General features: G+C 43.2%; 1 protein-coding gene across 3 annotated transcripts in view; it reads left to right on the forward strand.

Moving 5' to 3' along the window:
* The window catches only part of PAX5 (paired box 5), a 232,082-nt gene that overhangs the window by 75,461 nt on the left and 130,358 nt on the right, over nucleotides 1-26,263 (forward strand). For all 3 annotated transcript variants that reach the window (XM_034774864.1, XM_034774865.1, XM_034774866.1), the window contains exon 6: nucleotides 5,376-5,551. In XM_034774864.1, coding sequence (XP_034630755.1) covers nucleotides 5,376-5,551 — 176 coding nt within the window. The remainder of the gene's footprint in view (nucleotides 1-5,375; nucleotides 5,552-26,263) is intronic.

The following is a 26,263-nucleotide window of genomic DNA, read 5'->3' on the forward strand; positions in this document are numbered from 1 at the left end:
GTGTGCCAGATTGTGACTTGGATTACACGCTCCACAGGGATAAGACTCCGCCGCTCAAACTTTGATTGGCTACCTGGTCGTTGGGTCTGGGGATGCAGGTTTAAGCAGGTGCACCACTCCCCCAGATCAGGTGGCCAGGGCAGGGAGGACACAGCCAAGCGTCACTGAGCCAAAGCGTATGGCTGTTGTAGTCAGCTGCTGGGATAGGCCAGCAGAAACTTACAAGCCCACAAGGAGCAGGGCAAATCTGGGAGGGAATAGTGAGTACATGCCTTGGCAGCACGATGCTTCCTGGGATTTCTTCTCAAGTACCATGGTATGCATCGTTCCCCCTTTTGACCTGAGCAGCAAGCCATGAATCAGGGTCTCCTAGATTGTTCCAGTTAGGAGGAGAAATTGGTGAGAGTCAGGTATTTTCCAGTGCAATTTTGTTTATTTGCAAGGAATGTACACAATCCTGTTTCCCTGAACACCATTGGAATCAAACAGCAGGAGACCGTGCCTTTGTTCACTGTTCCTGGCATGCCCGACCAGCTAGCACTCTGTACCCAGAAAGCTTTTTCTCAGCTTTACCTCAGGGGCACATGACGGTGCTTCCAGGTGTCTGCTTAGCTTTCTCTCTCTGCTTCTGGCTTGCTTCTGTCTCACTGTCCCTGGGTGTCTCGCTGCCCACAAAATCCAGATTATTGGGTGGGGTCTCATACCCCCTTTGTTTTAGGTGAGGCTGTTTAGCGGATTCTCACAGCTCACGAGGGGGAAGAGATCCCAAGCATTTGGATGAGGTTTAACCCAACCCACAACAGCACCATCACTTACATAAGTCTGTGCCTAAAGGCACAAACTTGCCTATAAAATATAAACACACACACACACATACACACACCCCTGGGGCTGTAAAGGATGAAGCATTTGCTTTGGGACAGTATCTTCTTTCAAATCAAGGAGAATCCTGTGCTTGCCTCCTTTATTAGCATTTCTGGAAAGATGCCATTGGACTGGGAACTAATTGTTTTGCAGAGTAGGTGGGTGCACACGTCCTGTGACTGTCAACAAAACATAACCCTCCTAGGCTGGTGCATTGATTATATGAAAAATGTCTTTACCGCTCCCTGGTGCCTGTTTATAACCCAAACTGTTTCAACCTGCCAACGGTATTTTAATGATCGAAGATGTTCTGGTGAACTGAAACAATGCATGATGCTAATGATAATTATCTTGCATTTATATAATGCCTTGCAGTCAAATGCGCCCCAAAGACCTGTATGAACTTTGCTATTTGACATTATGTACTATGCCCAGGATATAGGAAGCATATTGCCCTCCAGTGGAACGAACCTATTCCATAGCCAAATGCAGTGACTGTTTGACAGTGCACAGCAATGCTGAATACCAGTTCAGGACAGGAAGTGAAAAAAATACTGTACCCACTGGAAAGTTCAGGTGTTGGGGGTTGCAGAGGGAGTGTGGGGGGAGAGGGGTGGATTTAGGTAAGCAGAATGCAATTAACAAAGTTTGAAATTGATCTGGACAGTGGAGCCAAAACCACTCGTTAATGGTCACAAGTAATTAAAACAGAATTAGTCCCAGCATCATTTTTGCCTGTCTCTATATCCTGAAAGTGCACCATGTATTGTACATCATTCAGCTAAAACAAAACCAAGTGGCACCAGGAAGTGCTCCATGTTGCACTCACTGGAAAGGAGAACAGATCCTGGCCCAAAGTAAGGTCTTTCTGCACTGTTTCTGGGGTGCAACGAGGCCTTAAAAGCGCCCTAAATGAGCAGCTGAATATCCTAAATGAGTTTAAAACTGGTGTATTTATTATTGTTGTTGTTGTATTGTGGTAGAGCTCTAGCCCCACTGTGCTAGGCGCGGGACACATACAGAACTAACAGATGGTTCCTGCCCTGTCAGCGTGTCCTACCTCCCCGGTATTGGGGGTTGGAATGGGCATTTGTGGGTTGGAGAGTGGTCAAGGCTTAGCCCCAGAGCACTTCTGGTGGTTCTTACTGTGTAATCACCTACAGCCGAAAGATCTGGTATAACTCTGGGTACTGAAAGAAAATGGCTGCCTTATGCAAATCCGGAAAAGAGGGGGTAAAGGAGGGCCTGCAGAATGTGCCATATAGAAGGCACCTGCTAAGATACTTTTTCCTTGTTTGTTGCCCTGACCATATCTCAGCCCTTATTGAATCCCTACGCTGGTTCCCCTTTCAACACCACACCAAGCTCTGATCTTGACCTTCAAGGGCCTTAACAAAGTTGCCTCTCCCTACTTATCCACTCTTATCTCGTAGCCCTGTGCTCCTGGCAGCTCCACTGATGATACCCGCTTTGGAGGCCTGTTTGTCTCCTTCTCTCACAACCACCTCTGTGCTTTCTTCCACGCTGCCCCCACGTCCTTCCTGCACAGGTCTGCAAAGGCACCGCCCTCTTGTCTTCTAAGTCACCACTTGTGGTGAGGTGTACGTGCAGTCCTCCAACTAATGCTGACTGGGTCAAGTGGCTGTGAGGGGTGGGTGACATTAGAGAGTGTGTGTGAGATCTATCAAAGGTATTTCAAAATTGTGTATATCTGGCCGGAGCCCTGTCCCCTACCCTTCGTATGTCTCTTGTCTTCGATTGTCTGCGTCTTGTGTAGGGACTGTGTCCTACTGGGTGTTCACATTAGCGCCTAGCACAATGGGGCCCTGATCCTGACTGGGGCCTTTGGGAGCAACTGTAATACTACTAAATACTTCTCCTGCTACTACTTCAATTCCTAATGTTTACTTTTGGTAACCCAGGCAATCAGTAACATCCAGTGATGTAACCAAATAATCACTTGAGCCAAAATAAAGCTAATTCTAATCTTCTTCAGATATGCCCACCAAACCAAAAAAAAAGTCAAGGGATGTGCTTACTGCAAGTATGTGGTGTTGCAATTGTTTCTAGTGAAACAAGAATCCACTGCACCATATTTAAACAATTATACACCCACTCTTTTGATAAACAATGCAGGAACCATTAGAAACGCATGGAACATTTTTCAGGTCATTCTATACCTTAGATTATTTTTCTCCCTTTCATCACCCCCTCAGCCCCCAGACTGAAATTGTGTAAAGCTTTAACTTCAAAGCCAAATTGTGAATAACATTGGTTTAACCTGAAATTTAAAGCCGGCATTTCCATGCTCTGTAGACAGGGGCTCCCTGGCCTTTTGCTACCATGCAGCTAGCAACCAGAATTTTAATTTTATAAGCCATGGTTGACTAAACCCAGCACTAGGTCTATTAGATATTATTTGATTTGGAATAGAAAAAAGATTTAAAGATACACTGCTCTCCTATAAACCTTTGTACCTTTTCACACTACTGTATGCATGTCTAGACATTCTGTTCAAAGGACAAGTTCAGATTTTCCCTGATGGATTAAAAAATTGACTCTAAAATTGTTAAATAAACCTACCAGTGATATTCCTGATTTAAGTCAGAATGACTGTGTCTAAACAGGCAAATAAAAAGCGGTTATGACTTGAATCATTGGCTATAAAGCAAAAGGATTCCTCTTTCTGTTTCCTGGTTTGTCTTCCTAACAGCAACCACACATTCTGTGGCACCAGTATGGTAAAGAGGCTGGTCAAAGTTTTCCAAAGTGATTTTAAGTACCTCAATTTTGGGGATCCAATTTGATATACCTTAAAGGGCCCTGATTTTCTCAGTGTTGGTGTGCGGAGCTTTGTGGAAACGAGGGGGTTTTAAATTGTTTCAAGTTGAGCACGCAAAATTGCTTTTGAAAATCTTGACCGCTGTACGTAAAGACCTAATCCTGCATTACTGTAAGTCGTGGGAGTTTGGCATGGATTTCAAAGGGGGTAGGATTGACTCCTACCGGAAGAGTGGTTGTTGCATAGATCTCTTTAGATACTTGCCATCGGCAAGTTTAAATGATGCAGAACCTGTAGTAACAATTGTCAACGCTGCTGGACATTTACAAGCCATTCGTAAGGGAAGCCATCTTAACTGTAAACAAAACCTTCTCTCGTATGATATGTTTAGTTACACAACGCAAAACTTTCTTTAAGGCAGCTCTTGTCTTTCAAATGTGCTCATTTTTGGTATCTAGTGCAGTGTTGCCAGCTCTGACAATTTATTGCAAGTCATGCGGTATGTGGTGTTTTTGTTTAAAGCTCCTGGAGTCATGTGAATATGGGAGAATCTCAGCTTTCGTTTAATAAAAGTACATTTGTAGCCCTCATGGTTGCAGAGAAAGGCATGAAAATGCTACCAAGTGCATTTTAAAGGCTCAGAAATCAAAAGGCAAATAAAAAGCAACCATGTTTTTATCTTCTGAAAATCTTGTTACTTTTAAGCCAATCACATGATTTTGGGGGCCCTGTTTCATGATTTTTGAACCTCTGGGGCTGGCAAAACTGCTGAGTAATGTTGCTAGTCTCTGCCAAATGAATGGGCCTAGAAAACACCCATTGATCTTCAGGAGCGAGCCATCCCACCGCTGCTGTAAAATCTTATAACTAATACAAGCGGCCATTACAACTAACACTGGATTGTGAGCCAGGAGCCAAAAGGGCAAAGCAGACCAGACCTTCTAGGATACAGTCATGGTGCCTACTGGTGAGTGCCAGGCCATCTTTGATAGCTGGGCTGCTATTGGTCAGTTGTAGTTTCTGATCAGCCCTGGGATTGGCTGGTGGGCTACGACCTAGACAAGGTGGAGCTGGCTGCAAACAGGCGTCTTTTTGCTCTGACCTCCACTGCTATAGAGTAGATGGCAAAGTTTAGCGTAGCACTGAAATTCACCAATGAAAAATATGGCTCGCAGCACAGCAGGAACACCTCCATTCTGCAGGCAGAAGAAGCAGCTAATACGTTTAGTGTGTGACTCAGGGGCTAGGAAAACCTGCCTGTAACACCTCAGCTGCTGTGGCTTGATGCTATGAACCCTCAGGAATTATGCATATGGCAACAATGGAACATTACATTTGTTTTTGGGGGCATGGAGAACTGCCTTTTCTAAGGTTACTGATAACCGTAAATGTGTTCTGTTTATCTCTTGGATCCTGATCATTTTGTTATGTATCAGGATAAAGACACTTTGGACTTGAAAATCTCCATTTGCACCTAGGAGGAAGCTAGCCTTTATGGTACCTCATAAAGTTAGCAATGGAATGCATTTAGTAAATTGCGTTACGACTTTGCTATTATAAATGACACCGCGGTTTAATAGCGTCTCTTCCACAAGTGTGTAACTTTTCCTTTTGAACCTGCTGACACATGTAATCAAAGGACAGAGTGGAACGCAGTGAGAGGCCGCTGCGTTGTGGCGGTCATTGTAATAGCAATTTATTCTTCTGTGTATTTTGTCATCTTTGAAAGGTATTCAGGAATCTCCAGTACCAAACGGCCATTCCCTCCCGGGTCGAGATTTCCTTCGGAAACAGATGCGAGGAGATCTTTTCACCCAGCAGCAGTTAGAAGTGTTGGATCGAGTCTTTGAGAGGCAACATTATTCTGACATCTTCACAACAACTGAACCCATCAAACCAGAGCAGGTACGATTATGAACCACCAAGCTTTTCAAATGCACACTTTCTGCCTGTAGACACTTTCTTGCAGGAAATCACCAAACGCTTAGTTCTCAAGTTCTAACTAGGAGAACATTGGAGAGTGGGCGTCACATCAAATTCTGTATCAATAAGTGCACAGCAGTCATAAAGGAGTCTGAGTTTGAAAAAAATTAAAAGTTGCTGTTTAAAGGATATAAAGTGTTTGGGGTGTGAAGTTGCATCTGATGGTAGCTTTATAGCAGGATTTGCAAAGAAGGCCAAGGTTTTCAGAATTGTGCAACTAATTTGGGTGCATAATTACTGTGACTGTGCATATAAAGTGGGATTTTTTGCACATGTAAATGACCAGTCTGTCTAGGGTGACCAGATGTCCCTATTTTATAGGGACAGTCCCGAAATTTGGGGCTTTTTCTGATATAGGCTCCTATTACCCCCCACCCCCTGTACCGATTTTTCACACTTGATGTCTGGTCACCCTAAGTCTGTCATCTAACTGGCCATTTGCTCAGGCAAATACCTGATTTGTGTATACAATTTGGATGGTTGCATGTGCAGATCAGTTGTGTAGTTCTGAAAAATCTGGCCCTGTTTTTAGGAAGATCTTATATTTCCACTCCTGTTTTTCATATATGGGAATAAAGCACTTATAGGTGTTGACTTACTCTGTTTGTTTGCTAAGTAGCAGGTTCTCGCTGCTGTTAGACCACTGGTGCAGTACATGTCGTTGCTGTCCTCTGTGTGATGTAGACATTAAACTATTGCTGTCAGTTCAAGTATAGGGTTCACTTGCCACTGGTTCAGTATTTAGCAATACATCCAGTTAATCATTGGTAATGTCCTACATTTCCACTGTTGAACCAGGGTTCCAGGATGTAAAGATGGAAGGACTGGTCTCCCTTGCTTGCACACATCCATATGAGAGCAATGGAGGGATATCCAGAAAGTGGGAACATCCTGGATAAATTCAGGTTCTGGTAGTGGCTCAAGGAATGGAGAAATATGTTGCTATGAATTTTTTTTGAGAGAGTCCTATGCAGTGCTGAAAATTATGCATTATGGTGGAAATCCCATGAGCCTTCGATCACCAGTGTGATCTCTAAATATTGGAGAAGCTTCTCCTTGGTTTTGTGGTCGTTGCAGTGTGTTCTACTTATGTATGTTGCAACTCTGAACCTGAACGTGCAAAGCCACTAGGTCACCGTTCATATCCAGCAGTAATTGGGGGAGTGGAGGGGGGAAGGGAGCTCATATCATAATGAGCTTGTTTTGTTCCTAGTTAGAAAAAGCAAACAAGGCTGTCGCTGTGGGTGAGAGGAAAGCAAGCACTGAGAGACTCAAAGAGTGAAATGCCTTTGTGTGCCACTAGATGGTGATTATTCCATCGCTAACGTCCGTTGGGGTAACGTGGAGATGCTAGCACAGCACTTGTCCACATCATCGGCTCTTTCCACACTGGCTACATGAAAGTCTTTAGCTGCTAGTTCTCTTTCAGTTTCCTTACTTTCACGGGTCAAAAATGATCGAAAAGAAAATGCTGTGCTGGGAAAAGGCTGCTTTGCCACCTTGTTGAATCTTTCAGATTCAACGTCACTCAGTGTCACTCAGAATTGGAGTTCGAAGTCAGCGTACACAGCACGGCAACACATCTAGGCGGGTGAAGTGTTGCAGGTTACCGAACCCCTGCGGTGGACCTGTTGCTCTAAGCAGAACAAAGGGATCAGCCCAGGTGTGCGGCTGTGCTATCCTGACCACCACACATTTAGCTGGCTGTGGTGAAGACCGATTGCGCCAGATCCTTTTTATCTGTATTCTTGGGTGGCTGGTCCTGCTAGTTAGTCATGAGTTAATTGGGAGGAATGGGCCCACTAATTTAATAGCTAAGACCCGGATCCTCCAAGGTACGTAGGTACCTAACTCCCACTGAAATCTATCAGTTAGGCGTCTCCATACCTTGGAGGATCTGGGCCTAAGGGCTTGACACTGTGAGTTGTTGAGCACCTACTGAGCACCTCTGAGTGTCTGTAGCTCCTGTGGGAGTTACTGGGAGCCGAGGGTGTTCAGCACTGTGCAGAACTGGCCTTCATAGGATTTGATATATTTAATCAAAAACGGAGTTTGCAGCCTGATTGCCGTAGAGAGGTCTGAGTGCATCCGCCTGCCTGGGGAAGCTTGGACCCAGGTTTTCAGTTTGTACGACGGGCTGGTAGTTATTTTCACAGCTAGAAGACCGGCAGTCCTAATGAACACGGACGCTATGTGCAGTAGCTCTGTTCCCTAACTTGTAGCAGATGGAGCCCACCTCAGTCCTCCTCAGAGAGGCCAGCCTAGCCCTGCAGACGTGAAGAAATGGCGAGCGTCTCTGGCTCCAGTCTCAGACCCAAAGAAATCAATTATAAACGAAATGTTGAAGATATTAATTGCTAGAAGGGGAAAACCAGAAATCTCCCGGCAATATATAGTCACAGCAGCCGTAAGAGCCTGATCCAAAGGCCATTGAACTTAATGGAAAGAGTCCTGTTGAGTTCAAGGGACTATGGGCCAAGTGCTAAGCGAGCAATGGGGGTAGGAATGAGTAGCGGTTGCTGAGGAGACACAGAAATATGCTAATGCGCGTCATTCGCCCCAGAGGTGTGGCATTCTGGCCCATTGTGACAATAAGCTGCCTGTTCCCTAACTAAAGTAAATATCCATAAATATCTGCCATGCTGCCAGTTTTAGTAATTTTACTCAGGCCCAGCCTTTCTTGATTTCAGGAAGTGGTTTGCTTGAGTGGGAGCTCCAGGATTTGGTCCATTATTCGTGCAGGTGAATTACAATTCTCTGTCCATTCGAATACGGAGCCTCCCACAGTTCTGCCTTGGGAGCTCCCCGTGGGGATTTTCAAACAAACGGTGAGTGGAGATGTGGTCAGGCTGCAAAATGCCCATCTAGGTTTTGAGATGTTCGGGGCATTGGCGCTTGGGTTTTGGCTCAGCCCGTCGTAAAGAGAAAGGTCATCGGCGATGTTTAGAGGTGGATCCTGGTTTGGATTTTGAGCCCCTTCAAAGCTTGTGGTGTTTGGATCGCAGCATGTTAGTTTGGTGTCCGCTCTAAATTGAGCATCTGCAAACTAATGGCAAAACTCTCCTGTCTGATGCTCCGTCCGCGCTTGTGGAGCACGCATGGGCGGCTGCGGGAGCTCCATGTGTAGATGAGACTGAAGCTCTTCAGTGCAGGGTGGAGAAGAGAATTGTGTTTGGAGGCAGCTTACCGTGGACTAGGTCTAGGTGTGGTGCAGGGAGCAGGTTGCACTCACTTCCTGGCTGGCAGTGCCCCTGCCCCTATGTGCTCCCACTCTGAAGCAGTTCAGGCCGAATTGGTTGAAATCCTCCCACGGGCTCTTGCTGGGACATGGCTCTATGTATGTGTCAGTGTTATGTCCTGAATTAGGGCACTTACTTACCTTGGTGAACACTTACCCAAACCAGCAGTCCCGCTCAGCTGTCTGTTCCCAGTCTATTTAATTCGTCACAGTTTGTTTTATTCTAGCATGGGCACAGCCCATGCCAGCTCACAGCGTGCAGTTGTCAGACCCCACAAGCTAAGTAAGCCTCAACTGGGACAGGACTGGAGTAGGGGACTTCTAAAGGAATTCCAGAATTAAAGGAATACAAGAGGCACCGGTGAGCTTCTGAGTCAGTGCTAAAACAATGCCACAGCCTGGCTCTGGAAATCCTGTGCCCGATGACAGATGGTTTAAGTCCTCAGGACACTTTTCACGCAAGTAGGTGTGACAGCATCAATTTCAGCTTTGGTAACTGTGCTTTACCTGACGTTTCATTTCTCTGTGGTATTCGTTTTTGCTTCCTGCCCTAAACTGTTGTGTAGTTTTCCCCTCTGAGCTGCAAACCAGCTGCTTTGTGGTCTCCCAGGGGTGACTGCAATGCAGAGGTGGGTAAACTGATTGATTGCGGTTTATATGGAGCATTTGGCACGTCTGAGAGACTTTAGGCTGGGGTGTTGTGAAAATACATTCACTTATGTTTTGGGGGGGTTAATCTAGTGATAAGCACCATAGAAAAGCTCATGAGGAAATTAATAATTCTATCTTCAGAGCAGGGTTTGAATAGTGTGCAGTAAATAAGGCCTGGGGTCACACACTGAACAATGAGGAGAAAACAAAATGTTGAATAGCTGCTCATTTAGTGAGCAACATCCAGTCAGTGCACTGAATGAGACAGGCTCCTGTATCAAATAGTATGTGATCATATCATTAAAGGCTGTATCATAACACAGACACACAAGGGGCCCGAACTAAGGTTGCAACAGGCAACCTGATTTCTGGCATTTCTTAACTTTTGAGTGCTTGGCTTTGCAATCTACATGTTCTTTTAATGTACAGTTTTGTATGCATAAATGCATATGTACATATTGTAATGTTAAGGTTGTAAAGTCAAGCACACAGAAGTTAGGAAATGCCAGAATTAAGGTTGCCCATGAGACCTTAATTTGATCCCCTTGCACATAGGCATTCTGGGTGGGGAAAAATGCAAAAGTAAATATTAATTCCTTTTGTCATGTTGTGTCCTTATGTGTTCACTATCTGCAAGCATCCCGTGGTGAGTTTGTACTTGCAGAAACTTTTAGCATAACATAGATTTCATGTATTCCTGGAAACTGAATTTTAAATTCTCTCTCACAAATATTTGCACCAGAAGCCCTATTGCATTCTTCTAATCAAGAAACAAGCTGACACCATCTGACCTTTCTGATCAATCACAGCAAAGCAACCCGGCTTGAGCTTCAAATATTTCTGGTCCATTTGCAAAGAAAGACATTCACACCATCTTTCCCCAGGCTGGGATCAGAACCTACTTTTCCTTTTTGTGTCGTCTTGGTGTGGGGCCCAGATCTTGCTGTTAGCTACCCCTTGATGGAGCTTCATGGGACATGCCAATGGGTCACCCAAGAGTGTCTATCTTCTGGGGGCCGGGCATATAACTCTGCTGCTGTAGTCAGGGTCTTACTGTTCCTAGTGCCACCAGCAGCTGAATTATTTCTACCCGTACCTGCCAGCAGCCTCAGGCAAAAAACCAGGAGATGTTTAATGAGCACAAATTTACATAAATTGGATTAAGCCTCACATAGGCTGGGTGGTTGGCCCTGATTACCACCATCCGTGTAATTGCATGGAGCAATCGCTGCTGTCAACAAGCAAAGCTATTGTTTGCACTGGAGGGGCTTATGCCAGGGTTTCAAGCAGGTGCAAACGCCACCAGTGAAAACACTGGCTTTGCCTGTCTGCGCAAAGCGTTGCAACAGTGCAGCTAGACTGACAGCAGGCCACAGACAGCTGTTATCAGTGCTGGTCTCCAGGCTAGACAATGCCTTAGGGCGTGTCTTCACTGCAGAATTAACTCAGCTCTTGCTTAGGTGTTGCCCCAACCTAGCCCCGCCCACTCACAAAGCCGTCTCCGCTGGGCATGGGCTGTTGCTTTAATCGGGACTAGTTGGCCCATCTGGGGCTATAGGCTAAAGCCCTGGTGCTGCCCTTGAGCCCAGAAGGACAGACAAGCTCTCCCACGACTCACGGGGAAAGAATCCTAAAGTGACTCAGCTGATGGCAGCGCCAAGAGCCATAGGATGTGGCCCCAGGAGTCCCAGCAACACACACAGGAGAGCGTAGCACCTGTGGGGAACCAGTGACTCTTAGATGGCTTTGCAGTGTGGCTGCTCACACCCAAGCGGGGCTTCCCTGGGTGTTCAATTTGAGTCAGCGGTACCCACGTCTAACTGTGAAGGGGAGACACCCCCTTAGATCGGTTGATGCTGAGGCAGGGTTCCTCAGCTCAGTGGGGAGAGACTTCCACACACTCCCTGTACTATAGGGAGAGACCACCCCAATGAATTTGCCCTTCCTCCCCAACAGGCTCTTAAATGTCTAAGTCACTTTTTAAAAGGGGACATACACTCTTAAGTCACTCTGGCACTTCTGAAAATTTTTACCTAAGAGTTGGCTGAAAAATGGGGCAAACTTTCAAGAAAATGTTCACGAAAAATTCATCCTGGTTTCTCCCTCCCATTGAAATGCAATACTTTGATGAAATTTGTCACTGGAAAACATTCCAATCATTTCTATCATTGGTTAAAATGGGACACATTTTTCACCCAAATGTGAAAAATCCATCCCATTTCTGGGGTCCATGTTTACAGAAACAGATGAAAACTGTTGCTGAAAAATCAACATTCAGTAAACTTTGACCAGCTCTGAGGCACTGGAGATTTGAGGAGATACACGCCACTTTCCCCTCTCCCATCCCAAGGACAAATGGTAAGGGGCATTCCCATGGCCTGTGGAATGAGGGGATCGCTGGGGTAGTGAGATCTGCATTCATAATTTTGGATACAAACAACGTGAAAGTTGGTAGCTTCAAAACATTTCATCTGAGTTTCACTTTGAGATTTTCATGTTCTTTTGAACCTGAAATGGAAAAACACGTGGTGCAAAAACATGCCTAAATGTATCTGCAGTGAAGTTCTGTACACTAAAACTATGGTTTTGTTCAGGTCTAATCTCTGATCTATACTATTTTCTAATCTTCTATTGATCTACAACAGCCATTGTTTAACAGCAACAGCTCAGATCCTCAGCTGGTATAAATCAGTGTGGCTGCATTGCAATCAGTGGAGCTAGTCCAATTTACACTAGCTGAAAATCTGGCCCAATATATGCACCAGAATCAGACAACCATTTAGAGGATTTGGGTCATGAATTGCCTACCAAAAAAAATCTAAACTGGATTCCTGTCTCCATCTTAAATGGATTTGCTGTTACACTCCAAGCATTGCACCTGGGTCCAATCCTCGTTGAAGCCAACAGGAATATTTCCATTGACTTCAACGGGGCTTAGATCAGAGCCATAATGAGGCATAACCTGGTGTGACCAACTACAACACTATGTAAATCAAAGACTTAAAAGACAACCCCTTGTTATTAATAGCAGACAATTCCCAGTGCTGTGCAGCAATTTTCCTGTTACCTTTCGATTGGACGTCAAATTCAGTTTGGGATAAAATTTGCATATTTTGGATTTGGATAAGCATTCAGGAGTTTGTTTAAAAAAATTGGGTTACAAATCCATCAGGTGGAAGGAAAAAAATGAAATTCTGTTCAAAATGAAATACTGCTCTTTAAATCTCCTTTGCTTTAGAAAGAATCAGGATAAGGTAGCTGGAGCAAATACGTGTCTCTTGGCACCTGTGCTTAGAGAGGACTTAATTCCCTTTGAAAATTTTCAGTTTTTACTTTTATGAATAATAATCTTAAAATCTCATGTGTCAAATTGAGAGCTTGTGTTTTCCACTTAAAGCATCTGTACCGCAGAAAGGGCTCTGCAGTCTCCGTAGGAATAACCCCGGTGAAAGAAGGTGGGATGAATGGTAAAATCCAACTTGTACAGTTTGAATTTGGGCTTCAGCTATAAAAACACACAAGACAATGACATAATGAATGACTTTTTTTTTTCTGGTTAAACTGATTCACTGAGGTAGATGAGTACAAGGTGAGGAACTGATGGTATGATCACTACTTGTGCAAAGCCACTGGACTATGAATAACGCAGCCTGGTTTCCTGTTAGGAACTAACTTTTTTGATGAATGACGACTTCTGACAATCTTATTAGAGTATTAAAGGGGAAAATGATTTAAGTATGAAAATTCCTTGAATCTCCCAAGTTCATTCTTAGTGAAATTAACCATGTTGGATCATGAAACAAAAAATATAAAGCCGATATTTATTGAAATCTTACTAAAACCGTCTGTGGTCTAAGACTGGACAGTGGTAAAATCATCCCTGGCTACAGTTACACCTTCTGGGCACAATCTTTCACTCCTTCACCACTTGTAAAGTCTATGGGCCAAATTCTGCTCTGTTATTCCATTGCAAACTCCACTGACATTGAGGGGTTATACAAGTGTTAACTGAGGACTGGCTGAGTCCCAACCTCTCATAAATAGTGTGCAAAGGCAATGAGTTAAAACAGAATTAACATCCAGCTAAACTTCTGTCTCCCAAGACTTCCCTGCAGTAATCCCTGTGGCTACTATCCTAGTTCTCTTTTGATAGAGATCCACTTCCAACTTTTTTGTATCCCTTTTGGAGTTAACAAGCCACACTTACCACAATACGTCAGCAGCTTTGTACAGGTTTCTAATGTCCAGTGGGCCACCCAAAAAGCTCTGCCATTGGGAGAGTAACTGAAAACCAAATTTGGGCTATTGGGGATACAAGGTGTTGGGATAAAACTTTCTCCGACAGGACGCAGCTATCGGAATGCAATCATCTCAGAGAGTCGGAGACTCTTCTCCTACCTGTGCTACTGAGAATCATTGTTTTCTCTTCCTGGAAACCAAAAGAAGTTCATCATAAAATATACTGAACCCTGTCTGAAACGACTGCTCTTTATGGCCCTGATCCAATGCCAGTTGGAACCAATGAAAGATGCCCATTTGGTTGCAGTAGGCATTGGATTGGGCTATCTGAGGGCTAATATTTGCTTTGTACTTCTCCATAATACGACCGTTACACCGGACAGCTTTTACAGCCAAGCAGAGCAGCCTGGAGAAGTGTATCTTTGGACACTTGGAAGGAAAGTGTAATAGATGGCCATCCAGTATGCAGTAATCAGCAGGATTTAACACATCGTCTCCTGGAGAATAAATACTGTTTCATTTCATCGTTTGTTGTTTGAGTTGCAATTGTTCTTATCCCTGCAAAATGGCAGTGGAACAGGAAGGATAAAAATAACCTCGGAGGAAAACAGATTTACAAAGCAGTTTCTCTCTCAAGTAAAACTACCTTTGATTCTGTCTGTAGTTTTATTGGGGGGTGGGGGAAAGCAACTCCTAAATCTGGCACAAGAAAGTACATCAGGAAAGAAAAACCTTCCCCTATTTACTCTCAATAGACTATTAAACAACACCAGGCTATTAATTTGGCTTTTGAGTCTTCACTAAAGCCCATAAAAGCGCACAGTTGTCAAATGGAGTTCATTTTAATTTCCTTTCAATCACAGTAAATTATTCAGGTGATAAATCAGCTGGGGCAGCCTCCTGGCTGTAATAGAAACCCTAATTCCTGGCTAATTATCCAGCCCATTGCTGCCAACAGATCAATACCACTACACAATGGAAAAGGGCTAAAGGCCTGCGATGGGCAGAGGCAGAAGACAGCAGCTGGGAACACTGACATGCCTGTGACCTCCCTCGAAGTTCAAAGGTCGCAGGAGGCTAAACTGTGCAAAGGAACTGACCCCTGCCTTTTTTTTTTTTTTTTTTAAAGGAATGCATCCCCTTCCAGTAATTAATTTATCCCCAGACTTGCAATATTTTGCTGAGGCAATTATAGCATTGCAATTCACAGCTTGTCCTTCTGCCTTTGCCTTTGTTACTGTGGCTTTGCTGGCCCGTCGCTACTTACAGGGAGCTAATCCCGCAGTCTGTCTGAGTGTGTGTATGTACCAGAGACAGCCCCTGCTGGGTTCTTGTCTGGAGTGGAATTCAATTTGCCTCTCCAGCTTTATAAATGAGAGTAAAATATACTTCCTTTTTCATTTGCCTACCATGTATAAGACATGGGGCAGGCCCTCCCTCTCTTCAGAAGGATTTGAGTCATCCATTTAAATCTCTTGTATTTGCGACTATTCTGTTCCACAGCAAAACAAAAGGTGGCCAACTAACAAGGCGAGGCCTGGTTTGACCTTTAGGTTATATTCGGGTGGATGGCCTACTGAACTGCCATACAGTACAACTCTGAACTGCCATACAGGAGCTCTATGGTAGGTGTGAATCCTGTTCATGATATCTAGCTACTTCGGCATCCAGGGAAAAGTAGGGTGGCCATTGGCAAAACTTGGCTGTTCAAAAACTGCTCTTAGGATAAAGACCTCCAAGGATGGAGATACCTAACCCTCCATTTTAAGAGTTTTTTTTTTTTTTTTTGCTTTTCTCTTCACTGCCCCTCCCCCGCCCAAAAAATAATCTGTGTAAATGTATTTTTACGGCTGGGGTGAAGCCAAAGAATCTACTCTAAAAAGCAGCTAAACAAATCTCTCCTGCTAGAAGCTCAAATGAGATGGGACCACCAGAGTTTGACTACTGAGAGTGAGGAGAAGGGTGTGGTCGCCCTATAATGATGGAGCAGGGAAAGAGATTGTAGCAGACATTTTGATCAATTATAATTACTCCTTTTGAACTTCTTTGTTTCTTTAAGATAGAAAGATAGATGTTTCTTGTGATCTCATAAGTGTTATCTTGGTTATGTGTCATCCTCAGCCCAGGTTAGTGAAACCTGAGTATGCTTTGTTTGTGGATTTCCTCCCCCTCCTCCCGCACGGATGAAATATTCCTGGCCATCCTCTTTTTTTTGAAATTGTCAGGGTGAATTCAGCTATATATCGTGTCTATCTTGATTGCCACTCCTGTGCTCACACTTCCAATGTTCCTTGTAGGTCAATGTGAGTCAATACTTCCTATCACCGTTGTCTCAAATAATCAAAATGACTTCTGCTGTCGGCAAAAATGTTTTTTTCATAGTTGTTCTGGAAATATGTGGTGGATATTATCTATACAAGATGCATCAGAACAGGGTTCTTCAGTTTCAAATAGAGGTGGTCATTTTTTTCCCATTGGGGCAGTTTTTTCCCTCAGGAAAAACATTTTTGTAGAAATTGAAATATTTTAGGCAATGTGTCAAGTTCAATTAAATTTTTAGTGGGAAAATGTCTAAACAAATGGGCTCAACTTTCTCATTTTGGGTCAGTAATTCCAACAGTTCTGATCATTGCCGATAATTTCTAAACTGGAATGAAAACAAATGTCAAATTATCGAAATTTCCGGCAGAATGGAAATTCCAGTTTGTGATCAGCTCTCGTTCTGAACCTACCAGGAGCTGAATGCTCAGAATTTTCATGGACTTCACGGGGAGTTGAGTGCATCCAGCACCTTGGACTTGGCTCCATAGTCAACGATCCCTATTCGCTTGCACTATTATTTGTTTTTATGGGGTCTAGATGGCTCAACCGACATCAAAGGCCCATTGTGTTAGCTGCTGAGCATGCACATTGTATGAAAGAGTCCCTGTTCTGACAACCTTACAGTCTCAGTAGAGAAGACAGGTAGCAGGTGGGAGAAAGGAAGTATTATTAGCCCATTTTTACATATGGGGTTGAAGCACAGAACATTTTTGACTCGTCAAAGGTCACACTGGGAGTCTATGCCAGAGCTGGGAACTCAGACCAGATCTCCTGACTCCCAGTTATGTACCTGAACCACAAGACCCGCCTTTTCACTCAGAGGATGAAGGGTACGTTGGTAGCTTTCTCCATTTTGCACCCTAAAGATATGCATCTTTGTAGAGAGAGATGAAAGGAGATACCGGCTGCTGTAACAAAAACAATTGTTATTTTTAGCATTTAATTCTGCCTATTAAAGAGGAACTGTGCAACTTTTGTATATAGGAACCTTTTTTAAAAAAACAAAAAATGAACAAACAACCTCCCCTGCCCTCCTTTCTGACCAGTGGACTTTTGTGTGTACATTTTTCAGGGAAAAAAGTATATTATTTCCCATGCGTTGCACCTTGTTGTGACATGTCATGTTGGATGGTGGTCAGTCACATTGTGCGATGTTATGTGACACAAGGTACCCGTGTGACTGATGCCGCTCAGTGTATTGCATGACAACTGACTGTGGTTGCTGAGAAATTTCATGGAAACTGCAGCTGCAGAAACCCTACAGCTTGCTAACAGGCTTCAGAAGCAACTTGTTTATTTCTGAAGGACTGCCACTACCTATGCAGATGGGTGCCCTTTGTTATCAGAAGCAGCTAATGGCCTTCCAGAAAAAGGGGAAATTTATTAAAAGTTTAACGTAAGGGATATTAAAATAACCGTATTGTAACTAGAGCCGGGCAAATAAAAATTTGGCATCTGAACCAAAAAAATCTGAAAATAATATTAGTTTTGGGATTATGCAAAATCAAATTGTTTTTTTTTCTTGCCAAAATGAAAAGCCAAAAAACCTCTTCATTTTGGGTCAGATGAAGCATCATGTTTGACCCAAAACAGAATGTTCTGTTTTGTGTTTTTACCCTCTCCCTTTTGTAGATTTAAATTTAAAAATGAAAAGTAGAAACACTTAGTTTCAAAAATGACAAAAGAAAACACTTCTACTTTTTTGGAATTCAGCTGGAAAAAAAAAAACAAAAAAAAAAACGGGGAGGAGAAAACTATTCTCTGAATTTGACCCAGATCCACAGTTTCAGTTGATCCTAAACTGCATTTTTTGGCTCACAACTTATTCACCAAAAAGATTTCCCCAAGCACTAATCGCAACACCCATGGGAAAAATGACCGGTGAAGCTGTGATATCCCTTTCTGCTGCAAGAGCTTTAGGGTGAGATTCTGTTGGAGGTCCCCGGTATTGTGAGTGTCCCAGAGCCCACCCCCTGCTCAGCCTCTCCAGATCATGAGTCTGGGCACGGCGGGAGAGCAGGCTGCACCTTCTCCCCTCTCATGAGCAGAGAGAGCCTTGGAGCTTTGGCTCCACCCCCTAAACACAGACTGCAAAGCTGAGCTGGTCTGAGGGGACAGTACCTTTACCTGTAAAAGGCTGCCCTCGCTTATTACTTACTTCCCCTGTGCGGCAAGGGGGAACCCAGAAAGACTCCTTCCATGGGAGTGCAGCAATGCATTACCCCTTAAGCAAAGGCTTAGTCACCTTAGCATGAAGAAGAAGGGACTGATTTTTTTGTCATAACTTTGCAAATTTTCTTTAGGCCCCACTAGAGCAGTATTTAAGTTCTGCCCGGGACCATACCACTAGCTGCCTAACAGAGACACAATCAAATAAGATCATACTTAGGCTTGGAAGGGTTATATTTTTATCGGTAAATGTTGATAAACATCAATTTCACCATGTACACCACAACCCACCAAAAGAAAAATGTTCCATTGACAATCTGAATTTACCAATATGGCAAAGTAAGAAAAACGCTGCATGAGAACTTGTTTAAGTTTGATGTAAGGATATTTGCTTTGTATGTGTTGACAACTTGTGTTTTAATGGCTATAAAGCTTTAACTTTTGGAATCTCGATGTCCACTGTCATTAAATAATTATTGTCCGGACCCTCCCGTAATCTCCCGCAACTGTGAAAATGTCAGGCGATTAAAAATTGAAATATATGCTTAAAAATAAACATCGATATTACCTGTTGAAATTATAAATACATAAAACTAATTCTGTCAAATCTATATATGCTGCATACATACACCTATGTGCTTTTACCAATTATTTCCCATAAAGATTGTGCCCATTGCTCATTTTATTCATTTCACAAACTGCACTGAAAGCAAAAGTGTGTCGCTTTTAAACTTGATGTAAAAAGAAATAGGTATATATTTCAGATTCTAATCTGTTACCCATTGATTCTAGTGGAGTTATTAAAGGTTTGCAATGATGTAACTGAGATGAGAATTTGTTTCTAGGATTTGTAGTTGTGTAGGTGTATAGAATCTTTACCAGTGTCCCAGACTATAAGAATTCTAAATATCCCTATAACACACATTGTAATATCCTCACAGCACTAGTTCTTTCTAGGTACGTTGGGCTTGGATTTAATTCCACTATCACACAACCTAAGTTACCTCGGTTCTCAGCTGCAGTAAGTCAAATATCCAGCTACAGCTTTTTAAACACCCTCATCATCTCCAATTTTTCTTTATCTCAGACAGACTATGATGGGCCACAGTGTATCTCCACCTTCAGCCTCTAAGGTATCACACAGAAAGGAATAAAAGAGAAAGTTGGTTAGTGCCACTTTTCACCAGGGGTGAAAGTAACTTAAAGGACTTACTGGTACGCTGGAGTCCTGAGTGGGGGTGTGGCCTCAACTGGAAGAGGCGGGGGCTTTTAAGATTTAAAGGCCCTGGGGCTCCGGCTGTAGCTGGGAGCCCCAGGGCCTTTAAATCACCTTGGAGCTACCAACTGCAGAGGCGGCTGGGAGCCCCGGGGCTCCGGCTGCCGCGGAGCTCGGGGCCCTTTAAATCACCGCGGGAGCCCGGCTGTCGGAGCTTGGGCGGGGATTTAAAGGGCCGGGGGCTCCCCACAGTGGCTGGAGCCCTGGGCCCTTTAAATCACCGCCCCGGAAGCCGGTCCAGTCAGGCACGGCATACTGGCTCTTGCTGGTATGCCGTACCGGACCGGACTGGCTTACTTTCACCTCTGCTTTTCACTATTCCTAATAGCTGGGGTTGTGCAAATTCTTCTTGTTTGAGGAACAAAACTGAATGGCGAGAATAGCCCCACCTCTCTAGTTCTGCTGCTGTTCTACCCCATGCCAGCGAAAGACAGCAAAACACCTGTGGTGGATGCCAGCAGGAGTATTGGCCAACAGCTGAATAAGATAACTAAGGCTACAGATTCTTACTGATATAGGTTCTTATACTGTGTCATTGCCATAGTATCTGATCTAGTATATTGTAGTACACTAGCTGTCTGTCCCTTCCATTGCTTATGAATGAACTGTCAAGGGATCAAGAGTTATTTTAGAATAAACAAGACTTAAAAAAACTTTCAGTACTAGTTACTTCATAGAAACAGCTGCAGTGACAAAGGATCTTAATTTATCCATCAACTGTTTTCCTCTCGCTTTATTATGTTTTACTTGCCAGGAGTTTTTCTGGTGCTTGTATGTTGTTAATCTGACATGTAGATGCATGTCAGGCAGAGACTTGAGTGGATGATTTTTTTTTTTAGTCCTGAGTTTTTTGCTTTTTTCCAAAGCAACTAACGGTGCACTTCAGAAGAGTGCACTTGCATTTTTTGAAACTCTGACATACTAAGAACTGGTGATGAGCACTACAGGAAGCCCTGAGATGGTTCTTTTTGAAAGTATAATGCACTCCGTTTTTTACTGCTTTCTTTCTTCCTTCCTTCCTGCTCTCCGATATCCCTGTCTGTGGAAATATAAATTCCCAGGGAAAAGAGTTTCTGCTTGGTGCTCTCTCTCCTTTGTCCTTACTTTCTCCATTTCACAGGCTGTGTCTGCCCTAAAAGTTGTTTGTTTGCAAAACATTTCCACTGTTGCTATCACTAGTTCTGTCCCACGTGAGGCAGCAGCAGACGGGGCTCTAGTGCAGATAGGATCTCAGGCTACCACGTGTTCTAACCGCCATGTTGTCTAAAATGACTCGGAGAGCGCTGTGGCTAAAATGTCAGTAGCTGCTAGCACCTTGTCTCCAGTAAAGCTAAATCGCTGGTAGCAACTGTCGAACATTTCTGGAAAGAAGGACCAGTTCTGCTGTTCAAGCATGCTTGGTGTAGGCTTGTAAACACTTCAAAGGCTAAAATTCTCACGGACAATGAGATTGTGATGCATTGATCTCTTCTTACAGCCCTGTCTACTCTGGGAGCTAGACTGCTAGCTACTACTAGTGTTTAAATATAGCAGAAAAATAGTTCTAGTACTGTTTTCCTTGAACAATGTAGAGAGCTGCTAACAACAATTATGTTTAAATAGTGTGTGTGTGTGTGTGTGTGTGTATATAGTTTAGCTAGCAAGGCTGTATTCCCAGGCCTTGGCTACACCTGAATTCTTTCTTAACATTTCTAGTGTTGAACTACTGTCAGTTTAGAATCCCAGTAATGGGAGATCTACCGGAGGCAGGGTGTTTGTGGTCGTCAGCAGTTTTAGGACTATGTCTTCTAGCAGGGTTAGACAATATGATGGTAAAAACCCAGGTGCTTTCCTATGCTAGAGCTTCCATTGTTTCCACCAGTGGAGCTGCATCAGTGATAACATTGCCCAGAGTTACATTAGGAAGACACCGCTCCTGTTTCCATAGGAGACGTCTGAATTTCCCTGGGGTTTGGTGACAGGACTTTTGGTAATTTAATTAAGCTTTCTGTTCGTCACGTATTTCACTGGAGAAAGGTGGATTTCTAGGTTTGGGGACAAAGACCACGTCAGTGCGTTAAATGGGTTTTAAAATAAAAAATAGTTTATTGTCTAGGTGGGGCTTTCATATGCCTGGTAGAGCTGCAATTAACTGCCCATCAGTCCAAAACAAGTAATAAGCAGTAGTCAAGCAAACAATGGACTCTGTCCAGGAATTGAAGGAGCGCACTGATTTACTGACCATTCATCAGATTTTCAATATGTCAAAGCATAATATATGACTAAGATGAGTACAATATAATTGCTCAAGCAGTCTCTGTTCCTTTGAAAATAACAGTCAGGGAGATCATCCATGCAATTTACAGTATGTATGCAGTGCACACCTCTTGTGCTGGGAAAATACACACAGAATTGTCTGAAGTTGGCTTGCTATGTGGATAACACAATGTTGCATGGTAGCATCACTCACCCCAGGTTCGGGTAATAGTAATATTGACCTACTTCCCGCTGTCTATGTTAAACCTACAGGAGAATGAAAGAGAAATAAATACACAAATACACTTGCCTGTTGACTAGTTCAATGGGCTGCAGTGATAATGTGGGGTTTGCTAATGTAAACGGAAAGCCCTTGCATTCCCGTGCACTTGGGTACCGGGAGCAGCAAGAAATACTGCTTTTAGCTCAGCTAATGGGTGAATCCTACAATATTGCTTCATATCATACCTTTGCAATTACCCTGCCTTTGCTTTGAATGGAGCAGAATCAAATTTCCACCCTAAATTACTCTTATTTTCAAGAGACAATAGCTTTTATTGGACGAACTTCTTATTTGCAAGCTCATTTTGTAGGCATTTCCCATATTTATGAGGCAATTTAAACACCAGAGGGAAGTATTTTAAATATATACCAATATAGCCTGTAAACTGTGGGTATCTCGATGTGTTAAATTCCTGCTGTTGGATGTGTCCTTTCCTGAGTGACAGCAGTATAGCCATTGTACAGTTGCACTGGAATGGGAAATGCTGACGTGGTGGTTGGATGCGGGGTGTGTCCCCCCTGAAATATACAAATATTTAGGGGCTCCTTCTGCCTTTCCAACTCTGAACAGACCATGGACAGTTCCAACACATGAGTCTTTAGATGTGGTGATCAGACAATGTTTGCAATATGTAAGCACACAGGGTCTGATTCAAAGCCCACTTGAAGTCAATGGGCTTTGGACCAGGCACACAGTGGTTGTCGTTTAAAGAAGTCAGAATCTTCTAGATATCATTACATGGTGTGAATTGGAAAACCAGTTTCTCCCTTTACTCTAATCAGGAGACGCATGCTATCGGATACCACTGTATGCTCTAGCACCGTTTTGTCAATGCTGTCCCTGCCTCACTGACTATTGCATTGCTCACCCTGCTATGTGAGAATGTGGGGGACATAAAAATACAATAAAACCAAGTGGATCCAACTCATTTGGAAGAAGAACCTCAGTTACATGATTCCTTATTTCTCATGTAAATAATGAATAATAGGATAACAGACTTGTATGGAATGCAAGAATAATTGGGTCTGAAATGAAGTCCCAGGTACAGAGGGGCAGCTGAGCAAGGATAGCTGGTAGCATCTCCATTTCTCCCTTAAAATGTAATAAATGATGAAATTAAAGCACCGATTAAAAACCCAGGGAACTTTCATTTTGTCTCCTTACTTGAGTTCTGAGCTCTGTCACTGTTGTCCAAGGGCAGTCTGGGAGAATCTCCCAAGGAGATTTCCAAAGATACAAAGGAGAATTAGGTACTCAACTCCTCTTGGAAGTCAATGGGGAATGAGGGCTTAACTGTTCTCTGGCTTGGTTGTCTTATCTGTAAAATGGGAACAATAAGACTTGCCTTCTTTACAACGGTGATGTCTATAAAGCACTTGAAGATCTCAGGTGTAGAGTGTGGTAGAAAAGTAACATATGATTGGGTTTTTGAATTATTAGAGGGCTTAACACAATTGAACTGATTGGCATTGTTGTTGTTTTTCAGAGGAAGCTGATCAGTCTGCCCAAAATTTAGGGGGTCGCTGGCTGCTTGTCACTGAATGGCAGAAAAAAGTACTCTTCAAATAATGTATTTATTTGACCAGTCAAACAGAGCTGTTCAAGTAACACACAAATTATTCATAGATTAAATTAGAATATGGGGAAAGGTAGAATGCACCAAATGATGTTTGGCAAATGTTTTTCAATGTGACCACCTTCCAATATTTTCTTAAAGTCCCAGTTTCCAGAATCATGTGATTAGCTGAGAATCTCAGCTTTCTTTAATAGAAAAAGTAACTTGCTAGCCCTTGTGGTTGTGAAGAAAAGCTGGAAAATGTGACCCAATTGCATGCTAAAGGCTCCAAAACCAGAGGGCAAACGGAAAAGAACCCAAGATTTGTTTGTTTGTTTTCAATCTCACAATGTTTAAGCAACACTCGTGAACTTTGGGGGCCTGACTTCTGAATTTTGAACATTTAGTGTTGGCCGTACTGTGTTTTCAACTAACCGCATGTGTCATAATGGCAACTGTCAGGCTGGAAGAAGGCTCCTGGTAGGATCATACAGAACTGTTGCATTCCATTCAGTGTTCCCATGTGTTTAAGTACATTAGTATTTTGAAGTACTCTACGTATTAGTACGTAAGTACGTTAAATATTCTGCACCTACTAGTAGTATTTAGGTACATTTTAAAGGTCCTTAAAACACAAGTAATTTTTTTTTCTTATTTGCAAGTACTTTTTCAAGAGTTTTTTTTTTTTTTTAAACAATCACAGTCCTCGCAACTGTCCCAGATTGTGGTTGGCTCCTGGGGCCCATTGTCCTGGCTTGGGAGCTTCAGGCCCTGAGTTCTGGCTACCACGGCTCTTGTCCGTTGGCCCTGTTGTTGCACCCGCCCCCTTCACTTCTGATTGGGCACTGCAGCTAGGGCGACTTGTGAGTCATTCCTAGGCCCTGCCCAGCAGAGCGGTGAGTCAGTGAGGGGCGGCAGAGCCACCAGACATGTACCTCTCAATGTCCTGCAGTGAGAGAACAAATCCAGTAGCTGCCGCTCTTTTTCTTTCTCTTCCACTATGTACTTATATCATTATTATTTAGCTGGTTGTCTAGTCAATATATGGACAATTGCAGGGGATATGGGAGTTGAAGAGACCTCCCAGGTCCTCAGCAGGGGTGAATCCATGTAGCTCCCTTCAAGACAGAGGACCCATTCTGACTTACCCAAGCTGAGGTTCTGGTCCCATGTATAGATTTATCATGGGTTAGGGCCCATCGCTATCTACTATACATGAAATAAATAGCTGTAGCTTTGGCAATTTCTGATTGAGAGGGGAAAAAAGAAGTCAAAAAATGAGAAAAAAATAATAAAAATGGTGTCCAAAATGTTTTGTGAGAGGGAGGGGTGATCAAAAAATCTAAATTCCAATTCAAATAATCACAAAATTGAAATTAGAAAATTTTTGACCACCTCTTGTCTCAGCTGGAACCCAACAATGTTAAATCAATAAATTTTATATCAACATTTAAGAATTCCGTCTGGTATATTTTGAGTTCAGTTCTAAAAATAAGCAAAGATTTTGGAGAGTTGCTTACTTTATTTGAGCTGGTTCACCTTTAACTTTGTAACACACCGCTAAATGCTGCAATCCCTACTGCTTTCTTTTGGGATCTAATCTCATGATGACTTGAACATGACTTAGTCCTGAAGCAGAGGGAAGCCCTACGTGGTTTTTTTGTTTGTTTGTTTGGCTTATGGCAGTATACATCTTTGGAAAACATTGTCTGTAGGGTAATGCTTTGGATTAACTTTGCCATAGCTGTGGTCTTCCAACATAATGATGCAGCAGTTGGTGAACTATGACCATGAGCTATGGGACTATGGGGATGGAAACCCTTCTATCAAGCAGAGCCACATGCCAGTCAGAAGAGTTAGAGCTATGAGACGTTCTGTGTTATCATGTGTTGAGATCTGTAAGCTACAGGAGGATCAGCCTACAGTCTTCATCACCAGATGATTTCACATTTGTAGGGTGTAAGACTTGGTTCTCCTTGCCTTGACCTTGTCTCCTTGCCTTTATCTCTGTTCAAGGTGGGAGGTAGCATTTTACCTTCCCTTTGCACAGGTCTATGCAAAGTAGAAGGCAGTGGACAATGAGGTTCTTTGTCTTCCTCTCTGTCCAAGTGACTTTTACATGAAGGTTTTAAGTTTAGAGACAAAACCCTTGTTTTATTTAATATGGGATTACAAATCCTTTACACATGGTTTTCTTCCATTTCCTGCATTAACTGCTTCCCAGCTCTGGTTTATTTTGGGCATCTCCTTTGCAATCTTCCCGTAGGTGATCAGAGCACACCTAGACGACTGCAAAGAAGATCTATGTTTATTGACATATGTAACTTTATGCGTGTTCGCAAAAAGAACAGGAGTACTTGTGGCACCTTAGAGACTAACAAATTTATTTGAGCATAAGCTTTCGTGGGCTTTTGTTAGAAAACCAGCAAGAAAAACGTTAGAGCAAGAAGAATGCAGCCAGCTGGGATGCTACATGCTGCCTTTTTAACAGATCCCATGGAAATAGCTGGGAAGGAGAGTATCCCATAATCAGTGACCAGTTTTAACCTCTCTCAACTTGAGTTTCCTCATCTGTGAAATCCAGACAGTATTACTGGAAAGGGTGTTCGGAGGCCATATTAGATAACATTCATAAAAAGTACATCGAGAACCTTGGATAGGAAGTG

The sequence above is a fragment of the Trachemys scripta genome, chromosome 6 (genome assembly GCF_013100865.1).
Source record: "Trachemys scripta elegans isolate TJP31775 chromosome 6, CAS_Tse_1.0, whole genome shotgun sequence".
In the NCBI taxonomy this organism is placed as follows: domain Eukaryota; kingdom Metazoa; phylum Chordata; order Testudines; family Emydidae; genus Trachemys; species Trachemys scripta.